An 18,883-nucleotide genomic window follows, 5' to 3' on the forward strand; every position below is an offset into this window, starting at 1 on the left:
AGCTAGCAGAAAATGATTATTTTCTTTTGCTGCGAGTATCTTTAAATAAATCAAGGAGCATCAGTAGCAGTAAATATTAGAGCACTGTGAACATTAAGAATAACAGTTGATTTCTTCTTTTAGGTCTTAGTTGACTTTACACTGACATGCTCAAGGACTGTATAGAATTACTCATCCAGGTATAATTATGGGCAGTTTCTGTTGTACATTTTTATTAGGTTCCAGCCCTGAAGTTCTCAATCAAGCCTGGGAATTAGATACAATTTATGCCTTGGAGACTTAGAATGGCATAATTGGGTAATTCCACACTGGTATAATTACGATCAGCCTAACATCTGGAATAATCAGTTTTAAATGCTTAACTACTCTGAACTCTGACCCAAATCCAGATACACAGTTTTTTCCTCTCAATACTCGAGAGAATTGGCAATTAAGACAATACGCAAAATAATTATTTTTTAGGATGTTTACATATTTGCCAGAATCCAATAGACAACTAACCTCTTACAGTAAATTTCAGCTGATAAAAAGCCTTTACACAGATTACAACTTGGAAAATAACATTTAAACAATATTATTTAATTATTTGGACTTAGACATTTACCCTAGACAATGGATAGAAAATTCTCCATGGGATTCTTGAGATGGGTGTTTTATGATACTGTGTTTTTACCCCCAGAAAATAATTCCATTTATTGCAAACTAAACATTCTCTTTGTTGCTATTAGCATTCCTTATGGTCAGTAGAGGGAGCACAAGTTTTCTAACAAACCATCACAAACTGAAGTGACATCATCAGTGATGGTATAAAGGGGAAAATCTAGGCTAGTTCATGTTGGTTCATGTTCCAGGGTCCCTGAGAAAAATTAAAATTTATTAAGTAGAAAGCCAAGAACTATAGAGATAAACTGTAATATCAGATATGGAGACCATGTTTTAAGTTGAGATATATTAACAAGAAAAAAATCGACATAATTCCTTTAAAATTTAAAAATACGTGTTGTGATGCACAGATTGGCTAATGATTAATTTTACTGGAGGTTTTGTTTGTCTTTTGTTTGCTTTATTTCTTTATAAATTCCAGAGGTCATTTTAGGGGTGTCTGAAATGGTTACTTGTATGATGTACTAAAATTTGGTATAGCAAAAGAGGTGTGATTTATGCATGAGCCAGTTATGTTTTTGTATTTTTTAACAAGGGCTAGAAATTTTTTTCTCAGAAGAGCATTCTAAAGACTGACTGCGTTGTGATTAAGGACTTAGTCATTAGCTAAGAACATATATTTCAGGAAAAAAAAACTTACAGAAGTCTTTTATAAATGTGGCTGGTAGTTCCAATGGAATGTTTACATGTTTTGTGAGCATTTGATGGGACATGGAAGATGATCGTTGTCCTTGTCAAGAAGTTACTATGATAATGTGAGTGGTGCTATTTAGATTACAAAGAAACTCAGGTGGCATAGATGCTTATTTGTGATACTGTGTTAGGGTTAAGTACAGAGGAAACCAAGTCACTTTAATCCCTCTCTCTGGGGTCTTACAGCTATCAAAGTAATGTCACCAAGCATTTTTGTAACAGTTTTACATTCTTTTTTAAAAATGAGACAGCTCTTTAAATTAAATAGGACCAATGGAAATAGGGTCATTTTATAGAGGAGTTAATTGAGATGTATTTAGATTTAGTGAGCTATTCAAGATTATATAGTACATTAGGATAGTCAACAAAACCAGAATCCAGAGCTTTTGACTCCTGGTTCAAGGAGTTACAAACTAAGAGTTCATACAGTTGTAGTCTAGAATGATTTGAAAATGTAGGAAAATTATTTAAGCCCTGATCCTTTGTTAAGTGCCTGTTTTGTGCACAGCATTGTGTTATTACTTTTGTTTGATAAAAAATTGAGAAAAATCATAACCATCCATGAAACTATATTGTGCAGTGGTAATACAAAGAGTGGACAAATGGTGTTTCAAACAAAAAATGTTTATATTATATAAAAGCTAAAGGTACTTTTTAGGGCTAATGCAGTAGAAAACTCCCTGCGTACTAGTATATAGTTATGAGAGAATTTGGAGGAAATAGCCAAGGAGGTTTTGTTTCCATGTGAAGAGAATGGCTCTGAGATTGAGGGGCCATAATTTTTGGAGGAGGTAGTATTTCACACTTGCTTAAATAGGATTACTGAGACAGTCAGGTCGAACAGGGGTGGTTTTGGAAACTATAGTTAAGAGAGAATGCTAAATCACATAATCAGAGAGCTAGCTGAGACCTTGAAGGCTGTCTGTCCTTGCATTAATTTTACAGCTAAGGAAACTGAGACCTGAGTGATTCTGAGTTATTTGCCCAAGGTTAGTCACACAGGTGGATGGGGGCAGAACTGGAATTAGTTCCCCTCCAAATGCCTGAATATGATAACAGAATCTACAAGTTGGCAAGTTAAGGAAATACATTGTTTGTGAAGAGTAGAGTTGAGTACACTTTTGCAGAGAAGTTATTTCCATCAATCTTTAAAAGAGGGAAAAGAGAAATGTTAATTCGTTTTTGTTTTTTTCGGAAGAATAAATCAAAATAGAAGAATGTAGTGATCCATGGAACAAATTGAAAAGTAGGATGAGCTGCCTGATGGCAAATATGAAAATGACCTTGCTAGCAACGTCTAAGACATTTTTATTAATAACAATAATAAAGATAATAAAAATGGTGTTACCAACACAGCTACCATTTATTGAACGTTTACCCTGTGGCATCATGTCAAGTATCTTATGTACATTAGTTCATTAAATTATTGCACCCTGTGACCTAAGTATTACTATGCCATTTTGTAGATGAAGAAACTGAATCTCAAAGAGATTAAGTTATTACCCTAGTCACACCGGTAGTCAGCTATGGAATAAAAATTTGATTTCTGATTCTGTTTGAATTCCAAAGCTAGTGTTTCTGAAACTTGACTAATGAATAGACCCTCCTTCTAAAGGAAAGTAATCTGCCCCATGCCCCAAATAGACTTATTTTTATTGTTAGACTACTTTAAGCATAAACACAAATTCCTTAAACTTATAGCTCTTATATAATTTTTAAAAACTAAAAAAATAACAAATTCAAGCAAACTTACAAGAGCAATAAAATTCAAATTAATGACATTAATATGAAAGATGAAGTTTTTGCTGAAATGAAAATACCAATTGCAATATGAATTTGTAGCTAAATACTATTGCACAACTGTTGGTGGGAATATAAATTGATACAGCCACTATGGAGAACAGTATGGAGATTCCTTAAAAAACTAAAAATAGAACTACCAGATGACCCAGCAATCTCACTACTGGGCATATACCCTGAGAAAACCATAATTCAAAAAGAGTCGTGTACCACAATGTTCATTGCAGCTCTGTTTACAATAGCTAGGACATGGAAACAACCTAAGTGTCCATTGACAGATGAATGGGTAAAGAAGATGTGGCACATATATAATGGAATATTACTCAGCCATAAAACGAAACGAAATTGAGTTGTTTGTAGTGAGGTGGATGGACCTTGAGTCTGTCATACAGAGTGAAGTAAGCCAGAAAGAGAAAAACAACTACCGTATGCTAACACGTATATATGGAATCTAAAAAAAATGGTTACGAAGAACCTAGGGGCAGGACGGGAATAAAGATGTAGACCTCCTAGAGAATGGACTTGAGGACACGGGGAGGGGGAAGGTAACCTGGGACAAAGAGAGAGAGTGGCATGGACATATATACACTACCAAACGTAAAACTGATTTTACAGTTTTGGGAAGTAGCCTCATAGCACAGGGAGATCAGCTCAGTGCTTTGTGACCACCTAGAGGGGTGGGATAGGGAGGGTGGGAGGGAGACGCAAGAGGGAAGATATATGGTGATATATGTATACGTATAGCTGATTCTCTTTGTCATAAAGCAGAAACTAACACACCATTGTAAAGCAATTATACTCCAATAAAGATGTTAAAAAAGACGTTAAAGATGTTATTGCACAGTTCTTCTGAGCTTGGCGTGCCTATATTGCTACATGCTTTGTGAGAACTTGGTTCAGCTTCCACTTTCCTCTATTCTTACTTTTTCAAACTATCCCTTCCGACAGTACTCTTTAATAGTATCATTTGCTCTTCACTTGGTGCCATCAGTTATTTATTGTTAATTATACCTCTGTTCTCGTCAGCTGTGACAAAGAACTGCCAATTTGATGGTTTGGATGCTGAAATGTCATGGCAGTGTATATTTAGTTATCAGATGATGGTCATCCAGGTGATCTGGGATATGTTCATTTTTTTCAGTTTATCATCTAGAAAAAACCACAAAACTTAAGAAATTCATAGAGCCTACAAATCATAACCAGGTCTCTGGTGTTTCCACTTACAGAAAAAACTGCACTGCCCTTTCCCTCAAAACTCTCAAAACCATTTGGTTTCTGTGAGATAATAGTGGAGACCCAGGAAAGCCTCCATCTCCATCTACTTTCAGTGCTGCCTTAGTTCAGGCTACCATTGTTTTGCATCTGAATTTCTGCCACAGCTCCTAGTATTACCCCACCAAACTATTCTCCACAGTGTATTCCACACTAGTGAGTTTTCTGTAATACAAACTTTTAGAACTCAGCTTAGGTATCACTTCTTTCTGGAAACTTTGCCCTATTCCTTCTTATTACCTGCTTCCTGACCCTATCCATTATCACCTTCACTATCCTCTCCCCTAGATTGAATTAGTTACCTTTCCTTTATTCTTGTTTTATAACTCCATAACACCCTAGGCCTACCTTTATTAAAATGCTTAGCACACTGTGTTGAATCCTTAATTTTTGGGTCTCCCCAAGTAGGGTGTTAGGTTCTTGAAAGTGAAGCCTACCTTGTGCATCTTTTACGTAGCACATTGTCTGAAAAGGAGGAAGGTTCTGATGATATAGCTGTGATCTTGAATCACAGGTCAGTTGTAATTTTAGGAATGAGGAGTCAAAAATAGGCAAGAGCAAAGTAGACATTTCCTTGTCTTTCCCATTCATATATGTGAAATTTATACAAATTACCTAAATAGTTAATATAGTAGACTCTTTTAGTGTGTAATCAACATAATTTTGGAAGTAATCTTTCCATAAGGAATTATATGATAGCATCATTTTGCTGTCTTTTTGTTTTCTTTTGGTTAGGAGCTGTGATTGTCTCCACACCCCAGGACATTGCATTGATGGATGCACATAAGGGAGCTGAGATGTTTCGAAAAGTCCACGTGCCTGTAAGCATTTACACCTTCACTGTTGCAAAAATCTGAAACACTTCTAACTGAAAAAGCAAATCATTGAGAAATACAATCCAAATTTTAATTTAGTTCTGTGCAGAAATCTGTATGAACACCCTACTTCATTTTAATGGTTACTCTAAAAACACACATATAGGTGCAAACATGTATGCATGTTATATTAATCAAGGAGAATTCTAAAACATCCTTCAGGTGTGAATTTTCTGAACAAGTACTACCTTTCTCAACTATTTGTAGCTATCACTGAAGTAAAAATAATAAGAGAATTTTAAGAACTTATTTAGGTAGATACACTTGAACAGATCACTGATGGGAAACAGGTGAAAAAGATAACTTTCTTCCTTCTGTCTTCTACAGTTTAACTCATTTGTAACTCACCATTTTCTTGAAAGTATCTAAGAATTTTGTATACAAAAATGACAAAAAAATAAAAAATATAAAAATAAGAGAAAGGACAATTAAAATCAGATAGAGTCAGAAGTGAAGTCTGTAAATAACTTGCATGCCATTAGGGGACTTAAATACATGCTAGAAGTATGCCATGAATTTTCCATCAGCCATGGGGAAAGAAACATAGGACCATTATAAAACTGTCCATTTCCATGAGGTTAAAAAAAGAGCTTGAAGCACTATTTACAATAGCCAATACATGGAAGCAACCTAAATGTCCATCGACAGATGAATGGATAAGGAAGATGTGGTGCATATATGCAGTGGAATATTACTCAGCCATCAAAAAGAATGAAATAATGCCATTTGCGCCTACATGGATGGACCTAGAGATTATCATACTAAGCGAAGTAACTCAGAAAGGGAAAGATAAATACCATATGATATCACTTATATGTGGAATCTAAAGTACAATACACATCAACATATCTATGAAACAAAAACAGACTCAAAGACATAGAGAACAGACTCGTGGTTGCCAAGGGGGTGGGGGGTAGGGGAGGGAAGGAACAGGTGTTTGGGATTAGCAGATACAAACTATTATATACAGGATGGATAAACAACAAGGTCATACTGTATAGGACAGGGAACTATATTCAATATCCTGTGATAAACCATAATGGAAAAGAATATGAACAAGAATATATATATATGTATATGTATGTATGTATAACTGAGTCACTTTGCTATATAGAGGAAATTAACACAACATTGTAAATCAACTATACTTCAATAAAATTTTTTTAAAAAAACTTGATGCTCAAGAGAAGCAGAGGTGAGAGAAGAGAGGCATAACTCTCTAGGTCCTCAGAAATAACAGAAACCCTGTATGTAATGAACACATTTTTGTCACCTTTGTAACCATAAATAGAGGGTTCTTCCTCCTAGTGTGCCTCATCAAAATCAAGTGGACTTGTGCTAGAGAGTGGTTTAGAACAAGCATTTCAGTAAGAAGACAACGTAATGCTTCCATCTCTATGGCTCCTAGTGGCCTTGCTTAATTTCAGGGTTAGATTTTTTGAGCTTATAGAGCAGAGCTTTTTGTTTTTATTTTTATTTTCCATGATGGTTTATTACAGGATATTGAGTATAGTTCCCTGTGCTATACAGTAGGACCTTGTTGTTTATCCACTCTATATATAATAGTTTGCATCTGCTAACCCCAAACTCCCAGTCCAAACCACACCCCCACAATCACAAGTCTGTTCTCTATGTCTGTGAGTCTGTTTCTGTTTCACAGATAAGTTCATTTGTGTCATACTTTAGATTCCACATATAGGTGATATTATATAGCATTTGTCTTTCTCTTTCTGACTTATTTTACTTAGAATGATAACCTCTAGGTCCATCCATGTAGGCGCAAATGGCATTATTTCATTCTTTTTGATGGCTGAGTAATATTCAATTTTATATATATACCACATCGTCTTTATCCATTCATCTGTCAAAGGACATTTAGGTTGTTTCCATGTCTTGGCTATTGTAAATAGTGCTGCTATGAACATTGGGGTGTGTGTATTTTTTGAATTACAGTTTTGTCCAGATATATGGCCAGGAGTAGGATTGCTGGATCATATGACAACTCTATTTTTAGTTTTTGAGGAACCTTCATACTGTTCTCCATAGTGGCTGCACCAACTTACATTCCCACCAACAGTATAGGAGAGTTCCTTTTTCTCCACACCCTCTCCAGCATTTGTTATATGAAGACTTTTTAATGATGGGCATTCTGTGATGGTATCTCTTTGTTAGTTTTGATTTGCATTTCTCTAATAATTAACGATGTTGAGCATCTTTTCATGTGCCTCTTGGCCGTCTGTATGTCTTCTTTGGAGAAATGTCTATTTAGGTCTTCTGCCCATTTTTTGATTGGGTTGTTTGTTTTTTTGTTGTTGAGTTGTATGAGCTGTTTGTATATTTTGGAAATTAAGCCCTTGTCAGTTGTATCATGTGCAAATACTTTCTCCCAGTCCATAGGTTGTCTTTTCATTTTGTTTATGGTTTCCTTTGCTGTGCAAAAGCTTGTAAGTTTGATTAGGTCCCATTTGTTTATTTTTCCTTTTATTTCTTTTGCCTTAGGAGACTGACCTAAGAAAACATTGCTACAGTTTATGTCAGAGAATGTTTTACCAATGTTCTGTTCTAGGAGTTTTATGGTGTGATGTCTTATATTTGTCTTTAAGCCATTTTGAGTTCATTTTTGTATATGGTGTGAGGGTGTGTTTTAACTTTGTTGATTTACGTGTAGTTGTCCAGCTTTCCCAACACCATTTGCTGACTAGACTGTCATTGTACCTTCTTGCTTCCTTTGTGGAAGATTAATTGACTCTAGGTGTGTGATTTTATTTCTGGGCTCTCTATTCTGTTCCATTGATCCGTATGTCTGTTTTTGTGCCTAGAGCAGAGCTTTTTAGACTGTAGCCAGGGATTAGCTTCAGAGGGTCTCATGATTCTCTCTCCTTCCCCATCCCCACCAAATTGTACACTTTGTGTTTGTTTTGGTATGGAGAGAATTCTTCAATGAGAGCATGATGCAGTATAAGAACCAATGATGTATTAGAATGAATAGACTCTCAGGGAAGCTTTTGTAAATGTTTTTATCTCAGGGGAGCTTCTGAAAAGCATAAAATTGTAGAGTAGTGGAGTTGAGGTTATCCTCTTCAACAAGTACCTATTCTCCCTTACCAGTTAGTGCAGACCTGTACACAGTTAGTAAGCCATGGAGCTCTGGATGGATCAACATGCCCTTATGAAAATTGAGGACCCTGGTAAAGATGATGCCTGTGTGCTTACCTCCTAGATGATCTGAGGGTATTCTCACTAGCAGAGTTGGAAAATGTTTGAGGGCCTGATTTTGTATGAGGATAAATGAGTGATAAAAACCCCCCATGGTGTTCTATGTTTGAAGTTTAGCTTGGAAAAATTTTAAAGCAATGGTAACCAAATGCCCATTTCAGATAGAAAACTGGCTCAATGAAGCACTTAGTTGAACAGTATTATTTCCTATTATGCCCTCCAAGATAAACTAGATGCAAGTAATGCCTACTCAGATAACTAAATAAGATTACTTATATGAGATTTTAAACTATAAATCAGCAAAAAGTTAGAGAGAGCTATCCACCAAAAATTATGAGAACAAATAATTCTTAATCCTTCTTACTGCCACTTCAAGGTCAGGATAATAGCCATTCTATCAGCATTTAAGTGAATGCTTAGCTTCTCATTCTGTAAGATGAGGGTGGAGGCATGTGTCCAGCTCACTCTAAAGCATCATGAAATCCTTGAGAGGAACGTTTTTAAAAGAGCAGAAGCCAGACTTTTGTTAGGTGGGTGCTACTGAAGGATAAAAGTTGAGGCTGTCAGCAAGGAAGTATTGTGAGGAAGTATTCCAGGTGAAGGATCTTGGGCTGCATAAGGCTCATAGGACTAGTGCAGGATTATTTATGGAGTAAAGGAGCTGTTTGTGATCTGAAAGTGGATGTCGGAGTGTAAGTCTGCAGAGTCGGAGCAGCCCTGGGTCACGACAAGGTACAGGATATGGTTGCTCATGGGTGTGCGGGGCTGAAGAGGAGTGGAAATGAAAGTCATTGGAAATGCATACTCCCTCTATTATTTTTTGACTCTTCCTATATCTTTATTATAGCCCTCGTTTTTCACCCGTTTTAGTTATTTGCCTTCTAAACAACAAAAATTTGAAAAAAGAGGTAGAATGTCTTAATCATCTCTTAACCTGCAGAGCAAGACAGGTGCTCAGTAATCTTTGCAAGTGAATGAGTGAGAACTTTCCAGCAGAGAGCTCTGTAAGCAGTTGGAGGACAGCCACTGTATAGCTGCATTGTAAAAGGAATCCTGGCTTCCAGTAGGGTGTGGATTTGATGACCTCTGAGATCCTTCTGGCACTCAGAGTCTGAAATTAGAAAGTGTTCCATAAATGCAAAGGAGAAATGTTATGCCTTGTGTATACCACTTTATTTCATTTTCTTCCTGGGTTTTAGTCTTGCTCTCTGTTTTTTCCCCTTTTGAAGTGCATTAGTTACCATGGAAACAATGATGTCTTTGGAATTCATTGGTATGGTCAGAGTTTATTAATGTCTACAAGAACATTTTGAAGTTAATTTAAATAATTTCTTAAAACTCGAGGCTGAGATAGGGAAAGGAGAAGAAGAGATGACTATTAAATTCTCTTTTCTCTGCCTGAAATGATATCAACTCTGCCAAATCCTTGATTATCTCAGTATTTGTAGGTAGACTTTTTTTAAAAATAATAAGAATTTTTCAATTTTACACATTTTTAATGGTGACTACTTTATGTGCTGTGTCATTCTCATCCATTTTTTTTAAACATTTTTATTGGAATATATTGCTTTACAGTGTTGTGTTAGTTTCTGCTGTATAACAAAGTGAATCAGCTATACGTATACATATATCCCTATATACCCTCCCTCTTGAGTCTCCCTCCCACCCTCCCTATCCCATCCCTCTAGGTGGTCACAAAGCTCCAAGCTGATCTCCCTGTGCTATGCAGCTGCTTCCCACTAGCTATCTATTTTACATTTGGTAGTGTATATATGTCATTGCCACTCTCACTTCGTCCCAGCTTACCCTTCCCCCTCCCCGTGTCCTCAAGTCCATTCTCTCCATCTGCATCTTTATTCCTGTCCTGCCCCTAGGTTCTTCAGAACCTTTTTTTTTTTTTTTTAGATTCCATATATATGTGTTAGCATACGGTATTTGTTTTTCTCTTTCTGACTTACTTCACTCTGTGTGACAGATTCTAGGTCCATTCACCTCACTACAAATAACTCAATTTCGTTTCTTTTTATGGCTGAGTAATACTCCATTGTATATATGTGCCACATCTTCTTTATCCATTCATCTGTCGATGGACACTTAGGTTGCTTCCATGTTCTGGCTATTGTAAATAGTGCTGCAATGAACATTGTAGTACATGACTCTTTTTGAATTGTGGTTTTCTCAGGGTATATGCCCAGCAGGGGATTGCTGGGTCATATGGTAGTTCTATTTTTAGTTTTTTAAGGACCCTCCATACTGTTCTCCATAGTGGCTGTATCAATTTACATTCCCACCAACAGTGCAAGAGGGTTCCCTTTTCCCCATACCCTCTCCAGCATTTATTGTTTGTAGATTTTTTTGATGCTGGCCATTCTGACCAGTGTGAGGTGATACCTCATTGTAGTTTTGATTTGAATTTCTCTATTGATTAGTGATGTTGAGCATCCTTTCATGTGTTTGTTGGCAATCTGTATATCTTCTTTGGAGAAATGTCTATTTAGGTCTTCTAAATCCATTTTTGGATTGGGTTGTTTGTTTTTCTGATACTGAGCTGCATGAGCTGCTTGTAAATTTTGGAGATTAATCCTTTGTCAGTTGCTTCATTTGCAAATATTTTCTCCCATTCTGAGGGTTGTCTTTTCATCTTGTTTATCTCATCCATTTTTGTTGCCTTCTTTTATAAGGGAAAACCAGGCACCTCAATTTGGAGCCCTTCCTCTACCATTTGAACTTTTAGAGTCACAGGGATTTCACTATCCAGCCCTTTCTTCTTAGGTAATCTCCTTTCCAGCTCCTGAAAAGTATATTCAAGTATACTCTTTTATTCTTTCTGTACATAAGGGATCACTTAGTTAATATTAATTCAATAAATAGCTATTAGTTTATTCTACAAATATATATTTACTTATATTGAGTGCCTTCTATAAGCAAAGTACTATGGTAAGCTCCATTGGTGATTTAAAAAAAGGTGAGGATGAAGCCTTTTTCTTTAAGTATGTTATCATCTTGTAGACTAACTCCATTATGGTGCAGGGGCCCTAAATTCTGAGGGACATGAGAACACTTTTCTCTGGGCTATCAAGGAAAGTTTTCATGGAAAAGCCATGTTTTTTGTTTGTTTGTTTGTTTGTTTTTAATGTCCCTGTAATTTTGTACATGCTGGTCCCTTCCCTGAGAAGCCATTGTCAGTTCATATTCATTTTTCAAATCCCTGCTCAGGCATTACATCCTCTAGGAAGCTTTTCCCAAACTACCAGAAAAGGTTAATAATTTTTTCTCTGAACTACTTGAACATATATCTAGTTTGGCTCATATCCCACTACAAGTTTACCTGTCAGTCCCAACAGAAGAATGTGAGCTCTTGGAGGGCAAGAAACATGCCTTAAAATCCTTAAATGTTCACTACCTGGCATATAGCATGCATATGATGAATATTCCTTTTACTGACATTTGACCTGGGATATAATGCCATCCACAGTCTGCTATTTCCACCTCAAGGCCGCTCTGACTGGCATTATCTCTGCCACAGGCAAACTGGTCGTCTTTCACTTCTGGAAGATTTCCATAGTTTCTCTTCTCATGGACTTCAGCATGCTGTTTGCCCATCTGAGAACGCTTTACCCTCACTTTTCACCTGTAGCTCCTTTTTATCCTTTGGTGCTTAGATTGAACAGCTCTTTCTCTGGGGGACTTACCCTGACCCTGTTGACTAGGTAAGCTCTTTCTAGTGTATGATTTAGTAACACTCTGTTTCCCCTTTTGTAACTGCTTTCACATTTTGTCAGTACTTTCACATTTATAGTGCCATAAGGTCAGCTCCAACAACTGATCCCCTTGTGTGTTCAGAACATATAGCTGCTCACTAAATGTATACTGAATGAATGAGTGGAGGAGGATTTTCATAGGTATATCACAGGACTGGGGGAAGGACAGAATTCAGTCTGAAAAGAATCAGGAAATCACAGGTGTTCAGGGTTGTTCAGTTTGTCTATAGCTGAAGTGATATGTTTGGATATGTCTTTGCTAGGCCTAGGTTTAGTCAAGCTTTAGACACTAGACTAAGAAATTTGGACATTCTTCTTGAGATTTTTAGAGGCGTCCGTAAAGAATGCTGGATAGGAAATAGACAGTTAGAATGGAGCTTTAAGGGCTTCCCTGGTGGCGCAGTGGTTGAGAATCTGCCTGCCAATGCAGGGGACACGGGTTCGAGCCCTGGTCTGGGAGGATCCCACATGCCGCGGAGCAGCTAGGCCCGTGTGCCACAATTACTGAGCCTGCGCGTCTGGAGCCTGTGCTCCGCAACAAGAGAGGCCGCGATAATGAGAGGCCCGTGCACCGCGATGAAGAGTGGCCCCCACCTGCCGCAGCTAGAGAAAGCCCTCACACAGAAACGAAGACCCAACACAGCCATAAATAAATAAAAATAAAAAAATAAAGATATATGAAATTGCTAAAAAAAAAAAAAAAAAAAAGAATGGAGCTTTAAAAGGATTTAATCTGATGGAGATGAATAGAAAGAATAGGAGCCAGGAGAGTGCGGAGGCAGTAAGGAAGCATTAGCAATGGTCACAGTCATTCACAGTGCAGGTTGTGATCCACAGATGAGTCAGGAAATCAATTCACTGAGAGATGTAACCAAAGTTTTTAAACAATATCAGGGTAAATTGCCCTTAGGAAGAGAAAGTGTTATTTCATAGGGATATGGTCTCAGTCATAAACATATAAACGTGTGTTTTTGTATCAGATCAAGCTGTCAAATATTTTTCTTATAAGGCAGTTTTAATAAGTTGGGAAAACACTAGTGTAGGTGATAGGCAGTAAGGGTCTGATTTAGAGTAATGGCAATGAAAATGGAAAGGGAAATAAATGTAATTGACATTTTGAAAGAAGAATAGACAGGCTTGGCAATTGATTACATAGAGTAGGGTGGTTAGAAAAAAAAAGGCAGAAATCAAAGGGATTTTGAGAGTTATGCTGCCGTTAATAAATCTACCAGGAGCTAGTTTTTCACTCAGGTTGACAGTGAACTAGAAATAAGAGGTTAGATTCTCAGTCACAAATCCCTGCCCTATTCTCTAAGGGTTGTGATTTAAAACTGTTTGGCAAGGAAGAGACTGGTAGAGAAAATGATTTGGTGTTGGCCTTTTTAGTACTATTCACATCACATGATATATGTGACTGTCCCTTCTCCTCACCGAACCAGATTTTTTATTTATCTGTATATTTGTAGCCTCTTATACACAGATTTTTTAAAGCACATAGAGAGCTATATTCTTTAAGTATATCTTTTATGGTTGCAAATTAAATTACATTAGAAATTGTATTATAATTTTAAGACAATAGGGTACAGCTTACAGAGGCATTTTTACATAGTAGTTAAGAAGGGTGAGCTCAGGAGTCTGAATGCTAGAGTCCAAATCCTAGATCTGTCACTTTGTAGCAGTATGACCTGAGCAAGTTACTTAATCTGTGCCTCAGTTTTCTCATTCATAATATGGGAATTATAATAGTATTTCCCTCAGAGGGTTGAGGTGAGAAATAAGTGAGGGCTTAGTACAGTGTTTGGTACAACCTAAACACTCGATGTCAATATAATGTTATATAATTAATGTTTCTTATTATAATTGCTATCATGAAACATAAATTTATAGTTCATAGGTGTTTTTGTATTTGACCTAGGTATTTTGACTAGTCTTTTTATTTGCTAATAAGAATTTTAGCAAGAAATTTTTTTAAATTTAGATAAATAGTGTCTTTGAGATCTCCTTAATTCTTGAGTATTAGCTGAGCCTAAATTGTTCTCTAGATTTATTAAGTTGTTAAAGTTATTTAGAGTCTAAAAATCTGCATTATTTAAAATTTGCATTATTTAATGTCAGCTAACTGCTGTCACAAGTAGACCTCAAAATTTATAATGATGCAAATATAATAGACGCTTATTTCTTGCTCATGTAACAGTACTAGTATATGAACAGGTGAGCATGGTGGCTTTCTTCCACAAAGTCATTTAGGCTGTTGGAGCCTCTGCCATTTTAAAATGTGACTTCTAAGGTCACCATTGGGCCATCCTCATTTGAGCTAGCCAGAAGAGAAAGACAGTACAGAGGGGTGTCATGGGAGCTTTTTATGGATGAGGCCTGGTTGTGGCACACGTACTTACACTCTCATTCCCCCAACTAAAACTCTGTTATGTGATCACAGTCATGTTTCTCAAGGAGCCTGAGAAACATGGGTTAGCTATGTGCTAAGCAAGAAAGATGAGACCATGGATTTTGGTGAGCAGCTAGCTGTCTGTGCTATAGTTGACGTGGCAACAAATATATTAAAGCCTAATGCTGGTCACTGGACTTTTTTTTTTTCTTATAATTAATTTTGAAAATTCTAGGGACTTCCCTGGTGGTTCAGTGGTTAAGAATCCACCTGCCAATGCAGGGGACACGGGTTCGAGCCCTGGTCCGGGAAGATCCCACATGCCGCAAAGCAACTAAGCCTGTGAGCCACAGCTACTGAGCCCACATGCCGCAACTACTGAAGCCCATGCACCTAGAGCCCGTGCTCCACAGCAAGAGAAGCCACCGCAATGAGAAGCCTCACACCCCAACGAAGAGTAGCCCCCACTCGCCGCAACTAGAGAAAGCCCATGCGCAGCAGCGAAGACCCAACACAGCCAAAAAAAAAAAAAGAGAGAGAGAGAAAATTCTATAACTATTTCAGCCTTGAGAATAGTTAATTATTTTATAAAAGAGAGATAGGAATTTTGCTTTTGTCTTTAGCCAGCAGGTTTTCTTTTCCTGCTGGCTAAAAACAAAAAAGCAAAGAGTCCTACTGCGGTGTGGACTTTGTGGTATTTATTTGTAAGGGTTAATGATTATACTGTCTCCTAAGAAAAATTAGGTGATCTTAGAACCTAAAATAGTTGATTCTTATCAATGTTTTCTTTCCGTTTTCCATTTTTATTACCAAAGACCCTACAAGTTGTTCTTAGTGATGAGGATCAGAATTGTAGTTTATTCTTTTTCTGGCACAGTAACCATTCTTGGCAGTAGGTTATCCATTTGGACCAGGAGTTTCACATCTTCACCCTTGAACGCCTTCAAAACTTATGTGTTCATCATATCTGTCTTGGAGCTTGTTCAGCATCTAGTTTGTCTTTTGGACCCCTAAAGTTCTATTTTCTTTAATACCTCAAGCCTATCTACCTTACAAAACGATTTAGAAATAGGTAATCTTACATAAAAATGGAGGCAAGTGACATTTATTCTTTTCATCCTTGAGCATAGTTTTTTCCTCTCCGATCATCAAGTTGTCTCACTTGATTCTTTGGGAAATTTAACACCTTTGATGTATTTAGAGAATCTTTCATTATTGGCTTTGCAGGCCTTGGAAGGTGCTGTTAGTATTCTTTCTAGGAACACTATTTATTAGTTTGCACGTGATGTATCGCATGTGGCTTCCTTCTTCACAATTGGGTAATCTTTCCACTTTTGAAAAATGACTTTTCTTCAGTGACAACTTGTAAGACTGGGTAGGTAGCGTTCTGCATCTCGGCCATAGTTGCATCTTAGAGACTGAAGGTGTTTGCTCATTTTTGTCTTTCTCTAGCATCTCTCAGAAGTCCATATATGCTTTAAACGGGAATGCTGTTCTATGTGATTTACATGAATTAAACTAATCTAACCCTCACAACAACCCTGTGAAGTAGTAACATTATTTTCCCCATTTTGCAGATGAGGAAACTGTAGTACAGAGAGACTAAATAATTCGCATAAGGCTACCCATCTGTTTAGTGGGCCTCTGGGATCCTATCCTAAATGGTCTGCTTTCCAGAGCCCACATTCTTAATTGCTATTTCTGTGGGTTATCTAGAGTTGAGGTTTAGTAATGTGAATGTCGTAGAATATCACAGCATGAGAGATTAAGAGGAGTCTCCTTTAAATTTGCTTTCCTTTGGGGTCCTGATTCCCTAGGGCAAGTAAAGACAGAAAATTGGTGGATTGAAAAATGGGGAGGAGTTAAGGGGACCATAGGTTCTGTTGACAGTCAGGAGAGGTATTCTGAGGGTGTTAAGGGAAAGGGGAGTTTCATAGCCAGGAGAAGGGAATGATGTCTGAGGCTCAGCTGCATCAGTGAATGATGAAGATGGTTCGCATCAGGTCTTCCCTTATAACTGTGCTCTTAATTACTATTTTAAATCTCCCCACTGAACTGGATTGATTGGTCAATAGTTTTAGGCCATCTAGTTCCATGAACAAAATCCTTCAGTTCATTTACTTGTCATCTGGTTTTGTGACTTCCACACATAGACCCAGCTGATTTGAATTTTGGCTCTGTTATTCACTAAACTGTGTGACCTTGAGCAAATAATTTAGCTTAAGTGTTTCGTGACCCATCTCACAGGTCGTTGTGGCAGTTAAGTGAGATTACATGTACAGTACTTTGCATAGGTCTTAGCACATGACATTGTGAAGGGTGGCTCTGAATGTTATTGTTACAGTGGTAGGTTTTAGAGATCATTACAATCCCTCATTTTAGAATTCAAGGCATGGAGAAGTTAAGTTGTACTTCATGGATCCAGAGGTAGTTAGTTGGTCACTGAGAGGAGAATGAATGCAGGCCTCCCCATTAATTGTTTTTTCCATTACCAGACTACTTCTGAAAGAGAAAACAAGAACACCCATCTCATTTTTTTAAATTATAATATCTGTACACACGCTTCAAGGAATATACCAAAAACTGGTTCAAGGCTAATGGAGAACTGAAAAACACTTGTGAATCTAATCAATTTCATTTGTTATTATTCATTCTCTGTTTAACAGTGAGTTTTTCCTCTTCATTTTTTCTTAAATCATAGCTCTTAATCCTTGTGACAGGTTCCAACCGGCAAGAATTTAACCTGATTGTAACCTTGAAAAATTGGATTATATAGTAACCTGAAAATCTTGCTTGTTACTTACCTGAATCTGGGTTTAAAATGCCAAGAAGAAATTAAAATTGGGGCCTTTTGAGCCTGCTTAATTCAATACATTTAGACACAAAAATCCAGTATTTCAGGGCAATGTTGATATTTCAAGACAGTCAATTTTTTAAAAGTTAATAAAAGAAGTATTCTCCTGAGCAAGTGATGGATTAGAATAATGTAAGAATAACATGCTAAAGGTTTGTGGTGGCTGATGTTAGACAGGCACGTAGCATTTACTTTTTTCAGTAAAACCAGCTGAGGTAAAAAGAAAAAAGGATCTTATACTTTGATGAGACATTAAAAAATGATTGAGCACGCTTACAGCTGCGTCTCAGTGGTATTATGTAAATTAAGCTGTGGCAAAGCAACTGTTTTCTAATGTTTCTACGATCAAAGGATGCACAAAATAGCTCTACAATAAACACAAACAGCTTAGCAACATATAAAGTATTCACACAATATAAGGCTTTTTGGGGGAGTGAGGGTAGGGGGTGGTCGTGTAGATATGTATTCTTTCCTATTTAAAAGAAGAATTTTTATGAATAACATTGTAATATGGGCATTATAATCTTCTTTCTTATTACGTTAGCTCCCCCTGTTCAAAAATAATTGATTATAGAGGACTGCTCGTAAATGAAGAGGGCAGTGTTTTCTAATCTTTTTAATACTGAAAGCTCTCTTTTAAATTTTCTTCCAGCTAACCCCATGTTTTGAAAAAGTTGTTCAGCCACATAGTCTGCATATCTTAAGAAGTAATTTATTTTCTCTTTTCTAGTTAAATATACGTGTGTGTATGACTGTTGTATGAGCTTCTGAACAGAAAGAGATAACCACACATGAGTGTTAGCATACTCAGCTGATGTAATTTCAACTAAAAGCAAAGAAACTTGACAGTTTATCTGTCCTGAATAGTCTTAAAGGTAAATGTTTCATTTCTGTTCAATTTTTTAAAATATTCATAAATCACAGACCCTGATAATTTTTTTTTTTGCATCTTTAGGACCTTAGAACAACATTAGGTAGGAGAACTATCAAAATAAGTTCTACAGTCAGCCTTTAGTTGTCAACAGCAGCACTGTCCAAGAGAAATATAATTCAAGCCACAAATGTGATTTTAAAGTTTTTAGTAGCCTTTTTTTTAAAAATAGAAAAAGGTGAAGTTAATTTTAATAGTATACTTAACTAAGTATATTGAAAATACTGTCATTTCAGCATGAAATCAATATAAAAATTGAGAATCAAGCAAAAAGGAATTGCATTTAAAAATACTAGGAGGGCTTCCCTGGTGACGCAGTGGTTGGGAGTCTGCCTGCCAATGCAGGGGACACGGGTACGAGCCCTGGTCTGGGAAGATCCCACATGCCGCGGAGCAACTAGGCCCGTGAGCCACAATTACTGAGCCTGCGCG

General features: G+C 37.0%; 1 protein-coding gene across 5 annotated transcripts in view; it reads left to right on the forward strand.

Annotated features, from left to right (window-relative positions):
• The window catches only part of NUBPL (NUBP iron-sulfur cluster assembly factor, mitochondrial), a 335,371-nt gene that overhangs the window by 297,085 nt on the left and 19,403 nt on the right, over positions 1–18,883 (forward strand). For 4 of the 5 annotated variants that reach the window (XM_059914058.1, XM_059914057.1, XM_059914059.1 and 1 more), the window contains one exon: positions 5,164–5,249. The exons of the other annotated variant lie outside the window; for it this stretch is intronic. In XM_059914058.1, coding sequence (XP_059770041.1) covers positions 5,164–5,249 — 86 coding nt within the window. The remainder of the gene's footprint in view (positions 1–5,163; positions 5,250–18,883) is intronic. 5 annotated transcript variants of the gene reach the window in all.

The sequence above is a fragment of the Balaenoptera ricei genome, chromosome 2, assembly GCF_028023285.1.
Source record: "Balaenoptera ricei isolate mBalRic1 chromosome 2, mBalRic1.hap2, whole genome shotgun sequence".
In the NCBI taxonomy this organism is placed as follows: Eukaryota; Metazoa; Chordata; class Mammalia; order Artiodactyla; family Balaenopteridae; genus Balaenoptera; species Balaenoptera ricei.